At 36.2% G+C, this 13,272-nt stretch overlaps 1 protein-coding gene across 3 annotated transcripts; it reads right to left on the reverse strand.

Moving 5' to 3' along the window:
* Window positions 1-4,433: 4,433 nt before the first annotated feature.
* SUV39H1 (SUV39H1 histone lysine methyltransferase) lies at window positions 4,434-12,089 on the reverse strand. 3 transcript variants are annotated; one of them, XM_026711349.2, is made up of 6 exons: window positions 11,863-12,089; window positions 8,506-8,651; window positions 7,523-8,188; window positions 6,065-6,211; window positions 5,839-5,968; window positions 4,434-5,349 (listed from the first exon to the last, which is right to left on the reverse strand). In XM_026711349.2, exons 1-6 carry the CDS (start codon window positions 11,888-11,890, stop codon window positions 5,213-5,215), a joined length of 1,254 nt encoding a protein of 417 aa, XP_026567134.1. In that variant the 5' UTR covers window positions 11,891-12,089; the 3' UTR covers window positions 4,434-5,212. The 3 variants fall into 3 exon arrangements, with proteins under 3 accessions (XP_026567134.1, XP_087781761.1, XP_087781760.1); XM_087925635.1 differs by lacking the exon at window positions 6,065-6,211 and having other exon boundaries at window positions 11,863-11,976; XM_087925634.1 differs by having other exon boundaries at window positions 5,839-6,211; window positions 11,863-11,976.
* Window positions 12,090-13,272: the final 1,183 nt, after the last annotated feature.

The raw sequence follows: 13,272 nt of genomic DNA on the forward strand, positions 1-13,272 counted from the left end.
AACCCTCTATATATTTCATTCTTCCTCTAACTTCTCTTTAATACAGGTATCCAACTCCCTAATTATCTTTTTGTGCATCAATTGTTAATATACTTCTCCAAGATAATAGAAATCAGTATTTATTTTAAATAATATGGTCAAATTATTTTTGAAAAGGATTATTTTCTGTGAACTTGGATATACCACAAAAGTATGTTAATGATTATGCATATGTACGATGCTGCTTTAATCAAGGCAAGCAGGTGTATGCCTGTCATGACTTAATTCTTATAGTCTCCAAGCTCTAAAACTATTGTTGAATTTCAGCAGTACAAAAATCAGGTTTTTTTCTTCTTTTAATGAATTAAAACTGTAAAATATATTGAACTTCTTGTGGACATAATGCATCTATTTAAAACAGTTCCCTTTATCACCACCCCCTGCAAAAGTGTGGCATTTCAGCCTTAATTCCTCTGCTGAAAATTCTGCATTACTATCATTCCCAAAGGTTTTTTTTTTTTAAGTAAGAAGTATAGTCCCCAATAAGGAAAATGTGACTAACTATTAAAATGATTGTACTCCGATACAGATAATAAATTACACCCAAATATTTAATATTTGTAAAAAAAAAACTATTAACATGTACTCACATTTTGCTACTCTTTTTGAATGCAGTTGGTGAGTTGCTTAAACAGCTAAGTCCAGGCTCTCATTTGAAAAAAGATCATCCCTGAAATGTTTTTCTTTGTATACCTTTTACATTAAATACAAATATTCAAAAGAACACTGAGATCTAGTATCCTTATTTTCCCTAACTTCTATAGGGGAAATACATCTTGAACAGTTTTAAGCATCCCATTTTATTTGTTTATTATTTTCTTCCTAAGAGGCTCAAGCAGCAAAAGTTTTATCACTCACTGTTTCAAAACAAAAACAGCATTTTAAATGTTAATGTAATCAGCAGAAGCCTGAATAGATTTTTCAAGAAATCTTGTCAGACTGAGCTTATTTTGGGTTGGAGTGGGGGGGTTGGTGTTGGTATATTTTTATCCAGTTATAATATAGGGGAATGGAGAACGTTTCATATATATCTTGATTTCAGTAAAGCATTTAAACTATCACATAACATTCTTATTAATACACTAGATAAGTATGAACTAGGTGCAGTGTTTAAGGAGGCTAACAGCAGGTCCTTAAAACTAAACCAGAAGTGAAGTACAAAATGAGGGCTGCAGGGTTAAGTCCTCGGCCAGGAACACATCAACCATTTTGGCAATTATTTTGAACAAAGAGATAGACTGAACATTCACCAAATTTACAAATGAAATGAAACTGGGAGGGAGAGCTAATATTCTATAATATAGAAACATGTCATTATTTAAGAAAACTCAAATTAACCAGAGCAGGATAAGGAACTCTTGGTATAGCATTAGTATGTGCAAAATGGGTCTTGGAAGTGGAAATGATATCAATCAGTCATGTAGCTGCAAAAGGGAAACATTTCATATTGCTTCAGTAGAATATAATTTTCAGATCTCACAAATAATAGTGCAGATCTGTATCCTTTTCTGTGCACTTAAAAGGTTTAGATACATTGGAACAAGTGCAAAAAGATATAAAGATGATCAGGGCAGTAAAAATGGGTCTACAGGGTGATAATAAAGAGTGAGTAAATGTTTAGTTTTCAAAAAGTGACAGCAGTTATAATTGTTATCCCTTGTGATATTTGGAGTATGCTAATAAATGGTCATAATCTGTTCTTAGTTGTCCCAAAGAAAAAGAACCTGAAATAATTGGTCTAAAATTACCAGAAGACATTTTCCAGTTGAAGTGTCAGAAAAACTTCCTAAAGGGCATTCAAAAATGAAAACTTCTGGTTTGAAGGGCTTCGGCGACAGACAGGACTCCGTGATCGTGCGTGGTTTCTGCCTGGGCTCGCCGCTAGAGCACCTCGAGCGGCTGGTTTCGGGGCTAAGCCACCCTGTAGAGGTGGTGAAGAAGGGGGAGACTGCCAGCAGGGTCAAGGAGAGCCGCATCTCTTCTCCTCAGCTGGTCAAACTCCCTTTCCTGAAGGCGGTAGGAGTGGTGGTCAGAAATGGCCACCTCAAAGAAGCACTCAACTGGAAAAGAACGTGCAGGAGGAAGTTAAGAAGTGAAAGTTTTGGCTGACCGGGCTAAGTTGAAAAAGCAATAACTTAGGTACCCTGGAATTTAAATTTTACAAGAAATAACATCGCTCCCAAAGAAGAGTTGGAAGCAGCAAAAGAAAGTGAAAAGGGAAAAGGTTTGGCTTTTTTCTTCTTCTCTCTCCTTCCTTATATTGACAATTAAGAATAAGAAATTGGAAAAATCCGCTTTGGCATCAACAGGCAATTAAGCTGAAAATATAACTAAATGCCAAAGAGACAATAAAGATTTCTGGACATTAAAACCTTTTTCTTCTATTAGTAGGAAGGGAGAGAAAAAGAATAAGGGCAGGATCTGGAAGAGGGAGGGGACTGCCTGGACTTTAAAAGAATCTAAAGTAAAACTTCAGTAAGACTTCTAAAAGATACATTTTAACTGAAACTGCAACTAAATAGTAACTCCGGGAAGAGAAAGTGGGGAAAAAAAGAAAGAGCAAAAAGAAACAGTTCGTGTGCATTTGGATTACTTCGTGACTTTGGGATTTTTGGCTATTATATTTGAATGACTAAAATCAATCGGGTGGTTGTTTAAATTTTTTTACAATGGCATCACTTTTTGATGAATTGAAAATGGAACTTAAAAAGTACAAAGAAGAGGCACAAGAAGGGAAGGGTTCCTTTGGCTTCGTTTTTCAATTCTTAGAAATGGAGATTTGGAACTATGAGAAACAACAAGACTGCAAAACAAGAAGACTGGGACAAAGAAGAAGCCATCTTTAACGAACAAGTAACTCTATGTGGGGAAGAAAAAAGAAAGGGGGGAAAGAGGATGGAGAATTTAAGATTTAAAAAAACAACCAAAGAAAAGAAAAATAATTCAAAAAACAAGTATAATACTGGAAAACAACAGAAAAGGGGAATACAGAAGAGGGAAGTAGAGATAGAGAGACAAAGGGGTAAAAAGGGGAGAGAGAAGAGAGGGAAGAAGGAAAGGAAAAGAAGTCACAACGGTCCGGAACAAGATATAAAGAAACAGGACCTATTTAGAGATAATGGGTAAAAATTTAACTGAAAGGAGGATTCTGTAAAGGTACATGAGATTGTGTTGTTATATTTGAAATAGAAATAACTTTAGAAAATTGGAAACAACATATGATTAAAATGAGGGATAGAATGGTTAATGTAACTTAGTGAAATGTTTGTGAATAAAGTAAATGAAATAAAATAAATGAGAAAATTGAATTGGGAAGGAATGGGAACACTTTAATTAGTCAATGTTTTATAAAATATAAGTGAAGAGCGGGGGAGAACTGATTATGGAAAGCTAATAATTGTTCCCATTAGAGGTATGATATTTAATTGAAAAGTAACGTGAAAAATCTTAAGACTTTAATGAATTTTAATATTAACGATAGAATTGAATTGGAATGGAATGTTTTAATTATATACATTTATAATTTTTTCTTTTTTTTAAGAATATTGTGTGTAGTTTAAGAATGTACCAAACAGAATCCGAATGGAAGCTATGTATTATATTGAGTGTTATAACTTTAGGGGAAAGATATAAAGGCGTCATACTCCAATCAGTAACTACAGGAGAAATTTTGTTTAATGAGAAAAGATAATAGACAATTGAAACAGGACAGACAAAAAATATAAATATAATGATTTGAATTCAGATGAAATAAATATAATAAAATTGAGGAAATTAAAAGAGGGAAGAAGCTATATAGAAAATGTAAAATTGTAATAAGATATGGAATAGAATATAAAAATGAGCATGAACCTGAAATTATGTCTGCACAAAGAAATGTAACCCGGGATTATGCTGCTTTCAAAAAAGATGTTTTAATTGTGTTTCTTTCCTTTTTGTGAAAACTCAAATAAAATTTACAAAAAAAAGAGAAAACTTTTATCCTAAGAGATGGAGGGCTCCCTTTGATTGGATATATGCAAGCAAAGATTGAATTGGTATTTGTCAGGGATGCTTTCACTTTGATTTGGGACTGAGCAGGGGCTTGGACTCAATGGCTTAAAAATTCACTTCCAATTATATTATTCTAATTCATTATTAAAACAAAATAAATTAAACCCTCATTTTCTTGTGCCAAATATAAAATGTTCCTGCTCTACAATATCTTTCATGTTTATAAAAACCAAAGCCCAAAAGCAAGTGTTTTGTTTTTGTAATTCTGATTACATGTTTCTCTCATTTCTGTTAGATTAAAGCTGCTTCTAAAGCCTATTCTCTTTACATTACTGCAGTGAAAAAATTATTTTTTAAAAAGAACAGTAAGTTGTAAAACACAGAATAAAGAATCCAGACAATTCAGTTCAGCAGTCATAATTCAAGAACTTCATAACATCTTCCAAATACAGCTATCTCAAGAAGCTAGTTTTTGCCCCAACCCATTAAAAAAAAATTAAAAACATTTTCTTTAAAAACAAATGCATTAATTAAAAAAGGCGACATTGTTGGTTTTTCAGGTTGCATAGAGCTTCACTCCATGATGGTTTTAAGTGCGACTTCAAGTAGCAATTATGTAAAGATGGACAGCAGTCATATGGCACACTGAGGTAATACAAAGTCTGTGCACAGGGAGAAGAAAACGGCTTTGATTTCCCACCTACCAGTAAGGTGGCTAGGAAGTGCTTCTTACAGAAAATTAAGATTTTTGTCCTTCGAAAAAAACCTGAAAAATTAGCCAGTTCCTTGTCTTTGTATTTTAGGCTTTAAACAGTAAACTGTAGTTGAGGGTCAGATAAGATAAGCACAGACTTACGAAAAAAATTCTGTTCTACACTGTAGTGTTTCCAGCATCTCAGAAGCAAGATAGTCAAGCAACCTGTCCGCCTACTGAGGAGACTGCCCCACACCCATGTTTTCCATAAAAAAAACTCTGATCAGGCAATCAGAAGCAGCCAAGTCAGTGCTATATAGCACAAGAAATGTGGATTACTGCCCTCTTGCAGTTCTAAGCTTTATCATTTGTTCTTCAAGTGGGTAAGTTCCTGACTCTTAGCCACTGTCTGCAATCTTTCAACAGCCAGTTTGGACTTCCAATCCAGGCTTTACAAGGCATCTTCCAAGAAAAATTAATAAAGAACTAGAAAAGATATTTTCGACAAGTTTCTGTGCCACATTTACACTCAATTCGCATCCGCTTCTTGGGTGAACAAGTCAGACTTCCCACAAGGCCAAAATTAGAATCCATCCTTGTGCTTTCTGCATTTACTGGATCCACTGTGGAAGATATTTATCTAGCATCAGATTTCATAAAAGATGTCTCTACATTTGATAACAAAGCTTATTCATTCATTGACTAAACCTGAAATAATTATGTTCCTTTAACTCTTAATATATTACTTTAAGAGACAAAACCAGAAGCAACTTGCACATGACATAGAAACAATCTTTTAGAGCAATGCTTCTCAATCTTTTCTTTACCACAAAGCCCCTTTAAATATCTTTTATAGCCACAGACCCCCAAACTTTAGCTAAAGATTTAAATCATAACATTTCAAGCCTTCGCAGATCCCCTGTGATGATATTGCAGCCCCCCATGGATCTGTGGACTACAGGTTAAGAACCACTATTTTAGAGAAAACAATAAGTCCAACCAGAATTTAGAATAGCTGAAAATAGGAACTTCTTTCATAAATCCTATCTCCTAAATCCACTATGGAAAATTGCAAGTTATCTCAAATTATCCCCAAATTTCTTCTTTCTTACCTTGCATATTATAGTCAAAGGTGAGCTCTTCCCCAACTCTGATAGATCGAGTAGCAAAGAAAGCAATGCGTGGCAGTCGTTCATCCAAATTTTCAATAAAAACATTGTACACCTGTAGATTGGGGTTGCACTGGAAGCAGAGAATGCAAGGTTGAGTGAAAATGAAAACAAATTTTGTCCTGAATATTATTGAGTACAAGGCTCCTTCATTAATTATTGCACTTACACTGTGATTAACAAAATGTGATATGTTGCCATAATAGGCAGCATCTACTGTGTATACATCTTCTACGTAGTCCAGATCAAATAGATAAGTGGCACCCTGTCGGTCATAGACCTGACCCCGTCTCTCAGCTTCCTCTGATGTGATAATCTGGAAATGATATGGAAGAAATAAAAATCTAAAGCCTATAAAATAAAAAGTCTACTTTTGCTTCTGAGTCTTATTGTATACTATTCCTCTACATTTTTTGATTTCTCGGTTTTTTCAGTTGCTTTGCTGTGCTGAATATATCCTAACACAGTCCAAATATGTTTGTGTTATCATTTTGATTAATGCAAAGACATGAAAATATTCCCAAATTCCCACAGAATATAAATTCTTTGTTTTGATCATCAAACTCTTAACAGTTCAAATGAAATGAATAAGTTATGCTGGACAGGTCTGTTGTGCTAGTTTCATCCACTCAAGTTTCTGTATGCCACAAATCCAGCAGGAAGCTCCAAAATATCTCCCAACTACTATTGAACTGCTCACCATGATCAGGTGTGCTTTCCACTACTAACATATCTGAGATAATTAGTTAATATTCAAGTATGCATAGCTTTATTTGTTGGTAATAGCTTCCCTAGTTAAAAAAGACCATGCCATTTAATGATGATCCTTAAACTATCTTACAAGTGTTTATACTAATATAAATACAAAATGCACATAATTAGCAATCTAATAGACAAAGGAAAGTTAAATGTTATAAATAGACTTGACAACAGAAAAAGGACCTCTTGACTTAAACAGATGCAACAGTTTTCAGATGGACAGCAAAAACATGACACAAAATGGGAAAGAGAATAAGACTTTACTGAGAAACTTTACTGGTAGATATATACCAAACCAATGTCTGGGTAACAAAGTATTGAACACAAGAACTGTGTATTAATTTTCCTTTTCTTTCCAATTAGTTAAACCATATAAATTATGAGATCAAATATCATTTTCCAGATGCATGTGAAACTGAAATTAAAAGATTACTCTTGTATGTGATTGTCACGCTTGTTAAGCCATGGTTTAGCACAGTATGGATTCAGTCTGCTCTGAATAAAGAATTGTAATTATACAACTATTACCTATTTTTTACCTATATTATGAGCCTCTGTGGTGCAGTGGTTAGAGTGCAGTACTCAAGATACTTCTGCAGCCAGCTGCCTACAATTTGGCAGTTCAAATCCCACCAGGCTCAAGGTTGACTCAGCCTTCCATTCTTCCCAGGTGGGTAAAATGAGGACCCAGATTGTTGGGGGCAATATGATGACTCTGTAAACCACTTAGAGAGGGCTGTAAAGGACTATAATGCGGTATATAAGTCCAAGTGCTATTGCTATTGCTATTTATCTGGTATGATTTGGAGCAGATTCCATCTGGATTCTGAATCAACAAAATTTATGTATCATACTGGCTCAGCCTTACCTCTCCAACATATTCCATAACAAAACTGTGCTTGCGAATCTTCTCCAATGTACGTACACCCCAGCCACATCCATTATCTGTCCGGAAAATGCAAAGGTCATAACGAATGCCCCTCTGTACTACACGGTTTGGGCAATCAATACCACAGCTACAGCGAGAATTGCACTCATAGATGGGCATGCCAGCCTTGATCTTCACTTGGCCCAACTCATTATAGGCAAATTTATGGTGTGAAGCACCAGGACAGCATCCTCCTGCTGCTTCTGACAGACAGTCTGAACATTCACAGCCTACAGCCATCTGGTTGAGAGTGATACCCTCCCCAACTTTATATTCATTGATGTAGACAAAGTCCCGGGGAGGTCCATCCAAGTCCACCTCATTTTCTACCACAATTCGTCCCTTGTGGTTGCGCTTGGCATTAAGCTCATATTCCCAATGCTGCAAAGCTCGCCTCTGTTTGGCCTTCTGAACCAAATAACTAGAAATTCCTTGATCAAGTAAGCGCATATTCTTTTTGAGCTTGCCACCACGCCGGATGAATGCCTGTTCTAGGTCCCTGTGGAATTGCTTGAGTATACTGATACATCGCAAATTCTTTCGGGGCTCCCAGGTATTGTCTGAATCAGGATAGCCCCGCCACTTCACCAGGTAGAATTCCTCATCCTGAGTAAAATAACAGAGCAAACTGTTAAGTCTATAATATTACAATTTAAAGCCCAGAAAATAACATTTCCTATCATTTCTTCACTAAAACAAAAATCCCAAAATATAATCCAGGTTTACTACATATCATTTCCATCATCCCATTTTATCATTCCCAATTTCTTAAGGAAAAGAACACTGATTAAAAGGGAGAGAACAGAAAAAAGTATAAATTATGAAAATGTGAATACAGATACTCTGTCAACAGAGACCTGGAGAAGACTAGGTCATATAAAAGGAAATAAGATTAAAACTATTGGAAAATCCAAGGAACTCACCCCAATTTTCTTATAATCACATAGATATTCTACTTCAAAATCACTGAGGTTTTTTTTAGTAATGCCCAAGGAAGGGCAACACACCTTCTCCAATCGACAAAGATCCTGGAGATTGGACCAAGTTGACTTGCAACAAACAGTACACTCTATGGAGGATAACAGTAGACATTCACTGTTAAAATATAGGTTACTTTTAAAAAATATTAAGTGTTATCTGAATAGTCCTGCAAACATACCAACCAAAATAATTACGGGAAAGATTCCTTCTTTATATTTAGCCTGATACATATTACAAAGATATAGAGAATAGCAGAAATAATAAGTGACAATAATTTTTCAGTACCTAACAGTTTTTAAAATAGAAATGGGTTAAGAAACATCTAGACTTATTGGTAAATCCATTCATGTAATGATGATATGCAGTAAATTGGCTGTTTAGGATAATAAAAAAAAATGACTCCCAAATGACATAGACTGACATAAAAGCAATATGAGCTGTGTTCAATTCTAATGTAAGAACTAAATAATTAGAATCTAAGAATTTAAATTCACCTAGATTTTGTATTATTCAATTTCTAAATCTTAAAAGAGTTTTATTAAACAAAGTAAATCTTGCTAGGCTTATATTTGTAGATTGCTGCATTCGATTATTCACCTTTGAATTCACAGCAAATGTTGTATTTACTTATCCCAAAGGTGCTTTTTCAAGAGGCAACTGGACTTTCTTGTTTTTCTTTGAAGATTCTGTGTTTCTAATCCAAGCTTTTTCAGCTCTGACTGGACAGTGGGCAATGGAAAGATTTATAGTCCTTGCAAACAGCTGGTCATTTGCATTATTTTAGAAAGGCATTGAGATCACCTGGAGGTTTATCTGTCGTCAGGATGGGTGTTGAGCCTTCTTGGAACTGTTGAAAAGAACCATGTTGTAGACTGGTGATTCATAATGTTGTATCCCCCGCTCTGTTGAGAATGACATCATACGACATCATCTACCGGTATCTCCAACCTACAACACAGTCCTTTCAACAGATCCAAGAAGGCTCAACACCAATTTGCAATATTCAGGTGACCCTGACTAAACAGATAAACCTCCAGATGGCTTTAATGCCTCTCTGAAAGAATGCAAATGACCAGCTGTTTGCAAGGAGGATAAATCTTTCCATTCCCCTCCATCCAGTCAGAGCTGAAGAAGCTTCTTGGATGAGAAGTGAAACATCTTCAAAGAAAAACAAAGTCCTGATGAATAATAACTAAACTTTAGATGTCCAAGTCATTTTTCGTACATAACCTAACATATTTGAAAACTACAAAAAGAATTATTTCTCATTTTATAAAGACAGAACCTAAAATAAAAGCACATCTTTTTAGGGAACCTCTTTCAGAGAATTATTCTTTGTATTGTACATAACAGTTTTCACAACCCACTGGAATTTCCAAAATGAGCTAATATCTTAGAAAGTCTGTCAAATAAAATAAGATAAACTTAAATAATTTTTGTGAAATTTCTTTTCAACACTCTAGTTCAAATTCAGCGTTCTAGAATTAGAATAACCAAGACATACATTTATCATACATTTATTATAAATTTATGAAATTTACAAAACCATCAAGCTGCTTTATTCAAATGCTGTTTTTCATTTAAAGAATCCTAATTCTTTTTACAAAGGAAATATCATTACATGAAGGGCTAGCACAACTTCAGATGGATAAAGGTGAGATTGGATTATAATTACCTCTAACACATTGTTATCTACTCCAAACTCTTGGGCAAGCTATAAAATGCAACAAATCTAAGCCTGGTAGTAATGCAACAAATCTAAGCCTGGTAGTGACAACTGCATTTTAAAGAACAATCTTGTGCCAGCAGCACGAACGTACATATATTGAAATGTAAGCAAGATGAGGTCATTTCACTCAACTATATCTATACTTACTAAGAGATGTCTCATCAACAGAATTCAATTCACATTTAACACAGTAAATACACACACACACATTTATTTTAAATATGTTTCTGCCACTGATTCCCCAAGACTTGAGCAGTTATCAGAAACATTGTAAGGAAAAATACTTCAATAAAAATAAATTCACTAAACAAAATAATTTTAAAAAGCTCAACAGCAACTTAAGGATTAAAAAAAAAGATTAAGTTATGTATCCACTAATTCATCTCAGCAGTGAAAACATGTCTTCATCCTGGGCAAGATAAAAAAGCCTTTTAAGCGCTAATTTGAAATCCATGAGGGAAAAAAATAAGACTAAATCTCCATAGAGAGGGAGTCCCAAAACATAAGGATGATTTTAAAAAACACACATCTCCCAGATGGCATTCTCAGAATTGCCATACTAAAATGATACATCAAACATAAGTTTATCAAGTGCATACTACCATATTTGTTGTTTCTGATAAAATGCATGAATATAAATTGAATAAAATGGTGTAAGAAAAATAAAATAATTATCATAAATCACTTAACATCCCCATGTGGTTTCAGTTCTAAGTCTACTCAACAGATAGATGTTGAGATTAGTGGCTCTTCAACCAACACATCCACAAGTCCAATCAGTGCTGCATAAATTAGTGTATTCATTTCTAAAACCCGAGTTTCATACAAAAATCAGATTTTTCGATGTCTTGTTCATTACGAATTTGAAAGTCATTCTGGAGTTCTTTCCAGCTGAAAAACAGGCTAAACATGCTTTAGGGAAAAGAGCATTAAGTCTGACAGGGCAGAAGCTTGAAATTATTATTGCCTCCAGTCACTTCGTTCTGTGAGGAAAACTTATTGCAAAACAAGTTTTGCTCCCGCAAAGCGAGGTGCTGCTCTTCGACAGGAAGGGAGCACTACGCGCAACAAGGTTGGTCTTAAGAAACGGAAAGCAGGGGATGACAAAAGGTGAAGGAAAACGCAGGAGCCAAGCCAGGAGAAAAGGGGGTTCTTTTTTTAAAAAAAAACAAGGTAAGGAAATATTGCCGGAAATACAAGCAGGAAAATCACTATAGAAAGTCAACGTGGTGGAAAAACTTTCGCGGCGCGAGCCCGTGGGGTCCACGCTTCTCTCTCATAAATCCTTTTTCTCACCTCACCGCGCGATCATTTACCTCAACTCGCTCGCGGCGCGAGGCAACCGACTGGACGCGCCACATACCCCCGGCTCGCGGGATCTTTCCCCCTCTTCCCCCCCCCCCCACTCCATAACGGTCGTTGCCGAATGCCGCTTCAGCCACGCGCCCACGAGGACGCGGCGGAGGCGGCCACAGGATGCTCCCCTTGCGGCAACTCCCGATTCCCGCTCGATTCCATTCTCGCCGCCTAGCGCCGCAACGCCCGGCGCGCTCTTGCTAGTTTCGCTCACCTTTTAAATTTTCCGCCATCTTAAACATTTTTTTTTATTTCCCTCCACCCACCGAGGCCGCCAGAAAGTTTTCATCTCACAAGAATGGGAGCTGGAGGCGGATCCAGGCAGCCTCCGAAGCTTCGCCTTTTGAGGAACGGGCCGTCGGACCAATGGGGAGCGCGGGGCCCCGCTTAGGCCCCACCCTACAAGGCCTTCCCTTGGTTTCCTTTCTGACTCGCTTCGCTTCCTCCCGCCGGGCATGAGGCTCTGGTTGCCGCTCGGCGCGAACGAAAAGTAAAACTTTGGCACCGCCTCCAGGCGCTTTTCAAAGCTGGAGCGTGTGGTAGCTTGGCCGTTTCGAAACGTTGGTCTCTACATCTTTTTCCTTTTCTCGCTCGCATTTAGGAGATATGAAATAGAAATGGGGTACGAAAACTAAATATTCATATTGACACTTTTTTTTGTCTCCTGAGAAAGTTGCACCCGAGCACGAGGGTATCTAAAAGATGTAGAACATTTATGCATTTATGCTATAATAAGGAAATGGGGGGGGGGGACGGATTATGTTCACGTTACTGATCCTAATCGTTTATGAGACAGTTGTGTTTAAAATGCCAACCTTTGTTCCTGATTACATTTTCTTTTTGCCATAGAGCCATGGAAAAACCATGAATTTAGAAGACACGGGCTGGAGAAATTTTGCAGCTAGAGAGAGACCCCACTTAATTTAATTAAGCATTGTACTGCTGAATTTCAATAGGCACTGTGTAATAAATGTTGTATAGTTGGTTGTGGTTGCCTACATTTTTTCCTTCTTTACAATCATTAAATATTTTATAACCATTTGTTTTTAAAAGTTACAATTTTTTTTCTGTAGTACTTTTCTCGGTTTCAGCTCAACTAATGAAAGGTACGTAACCAAAATGATTAAGTACGAAAATTTATTAGACCCACAAGGAAAGCTGAAAACACGACAAGAATTACAAGAGCGAGGATTTATAATTGATCAGTGGATGTACCTTCAAATTCATAGTAAATACAAACAAGACATTAAGGAATTTGGAATCTACAATAAATTACAGACTCTAGACAAAATTCTATTAGGACCGAGTAAAAAAAATATATCTAAATTTTACAAACATTTATTAGAAACAGAACTAGAACAAGAAATTGTCAAAGGAAATATGATTGCGTGGAGCAGAAACGTGGGTCGGAGCATTACCCAAGCAGAATGGGAAAAGATCTGGAACAGGAACATTAAGATCACGAAATCAGCAGCTTATAAAGAAAACTTATATAAAATGTTTTATAGATGGCACCTGCCCCCTTCGAGATTGGCGAAGATGCACCCCAACATGAGCCCCAAATGTTGGAAATGTCAAAACATAGAAGGTACCTTCTTCCACATGTGGTGGTCATGCAAGGAAA

Source organism: Pseudonaja textilis, chromosome 2 (assembly GCF_049901715.1).
Source record: "Pseudonaja textilis isolate UNSWEBS1 chromosome 2, rPseTex1.2, whole genome shotgun sequence".
Taxonomy (NCBI): domain Eukaryota; kingdom Metazoa; phylum Chordata; class Lepidosauria; order Squamata; family Elapidae; genus Pseudonaja; species Pseudonaja textilis.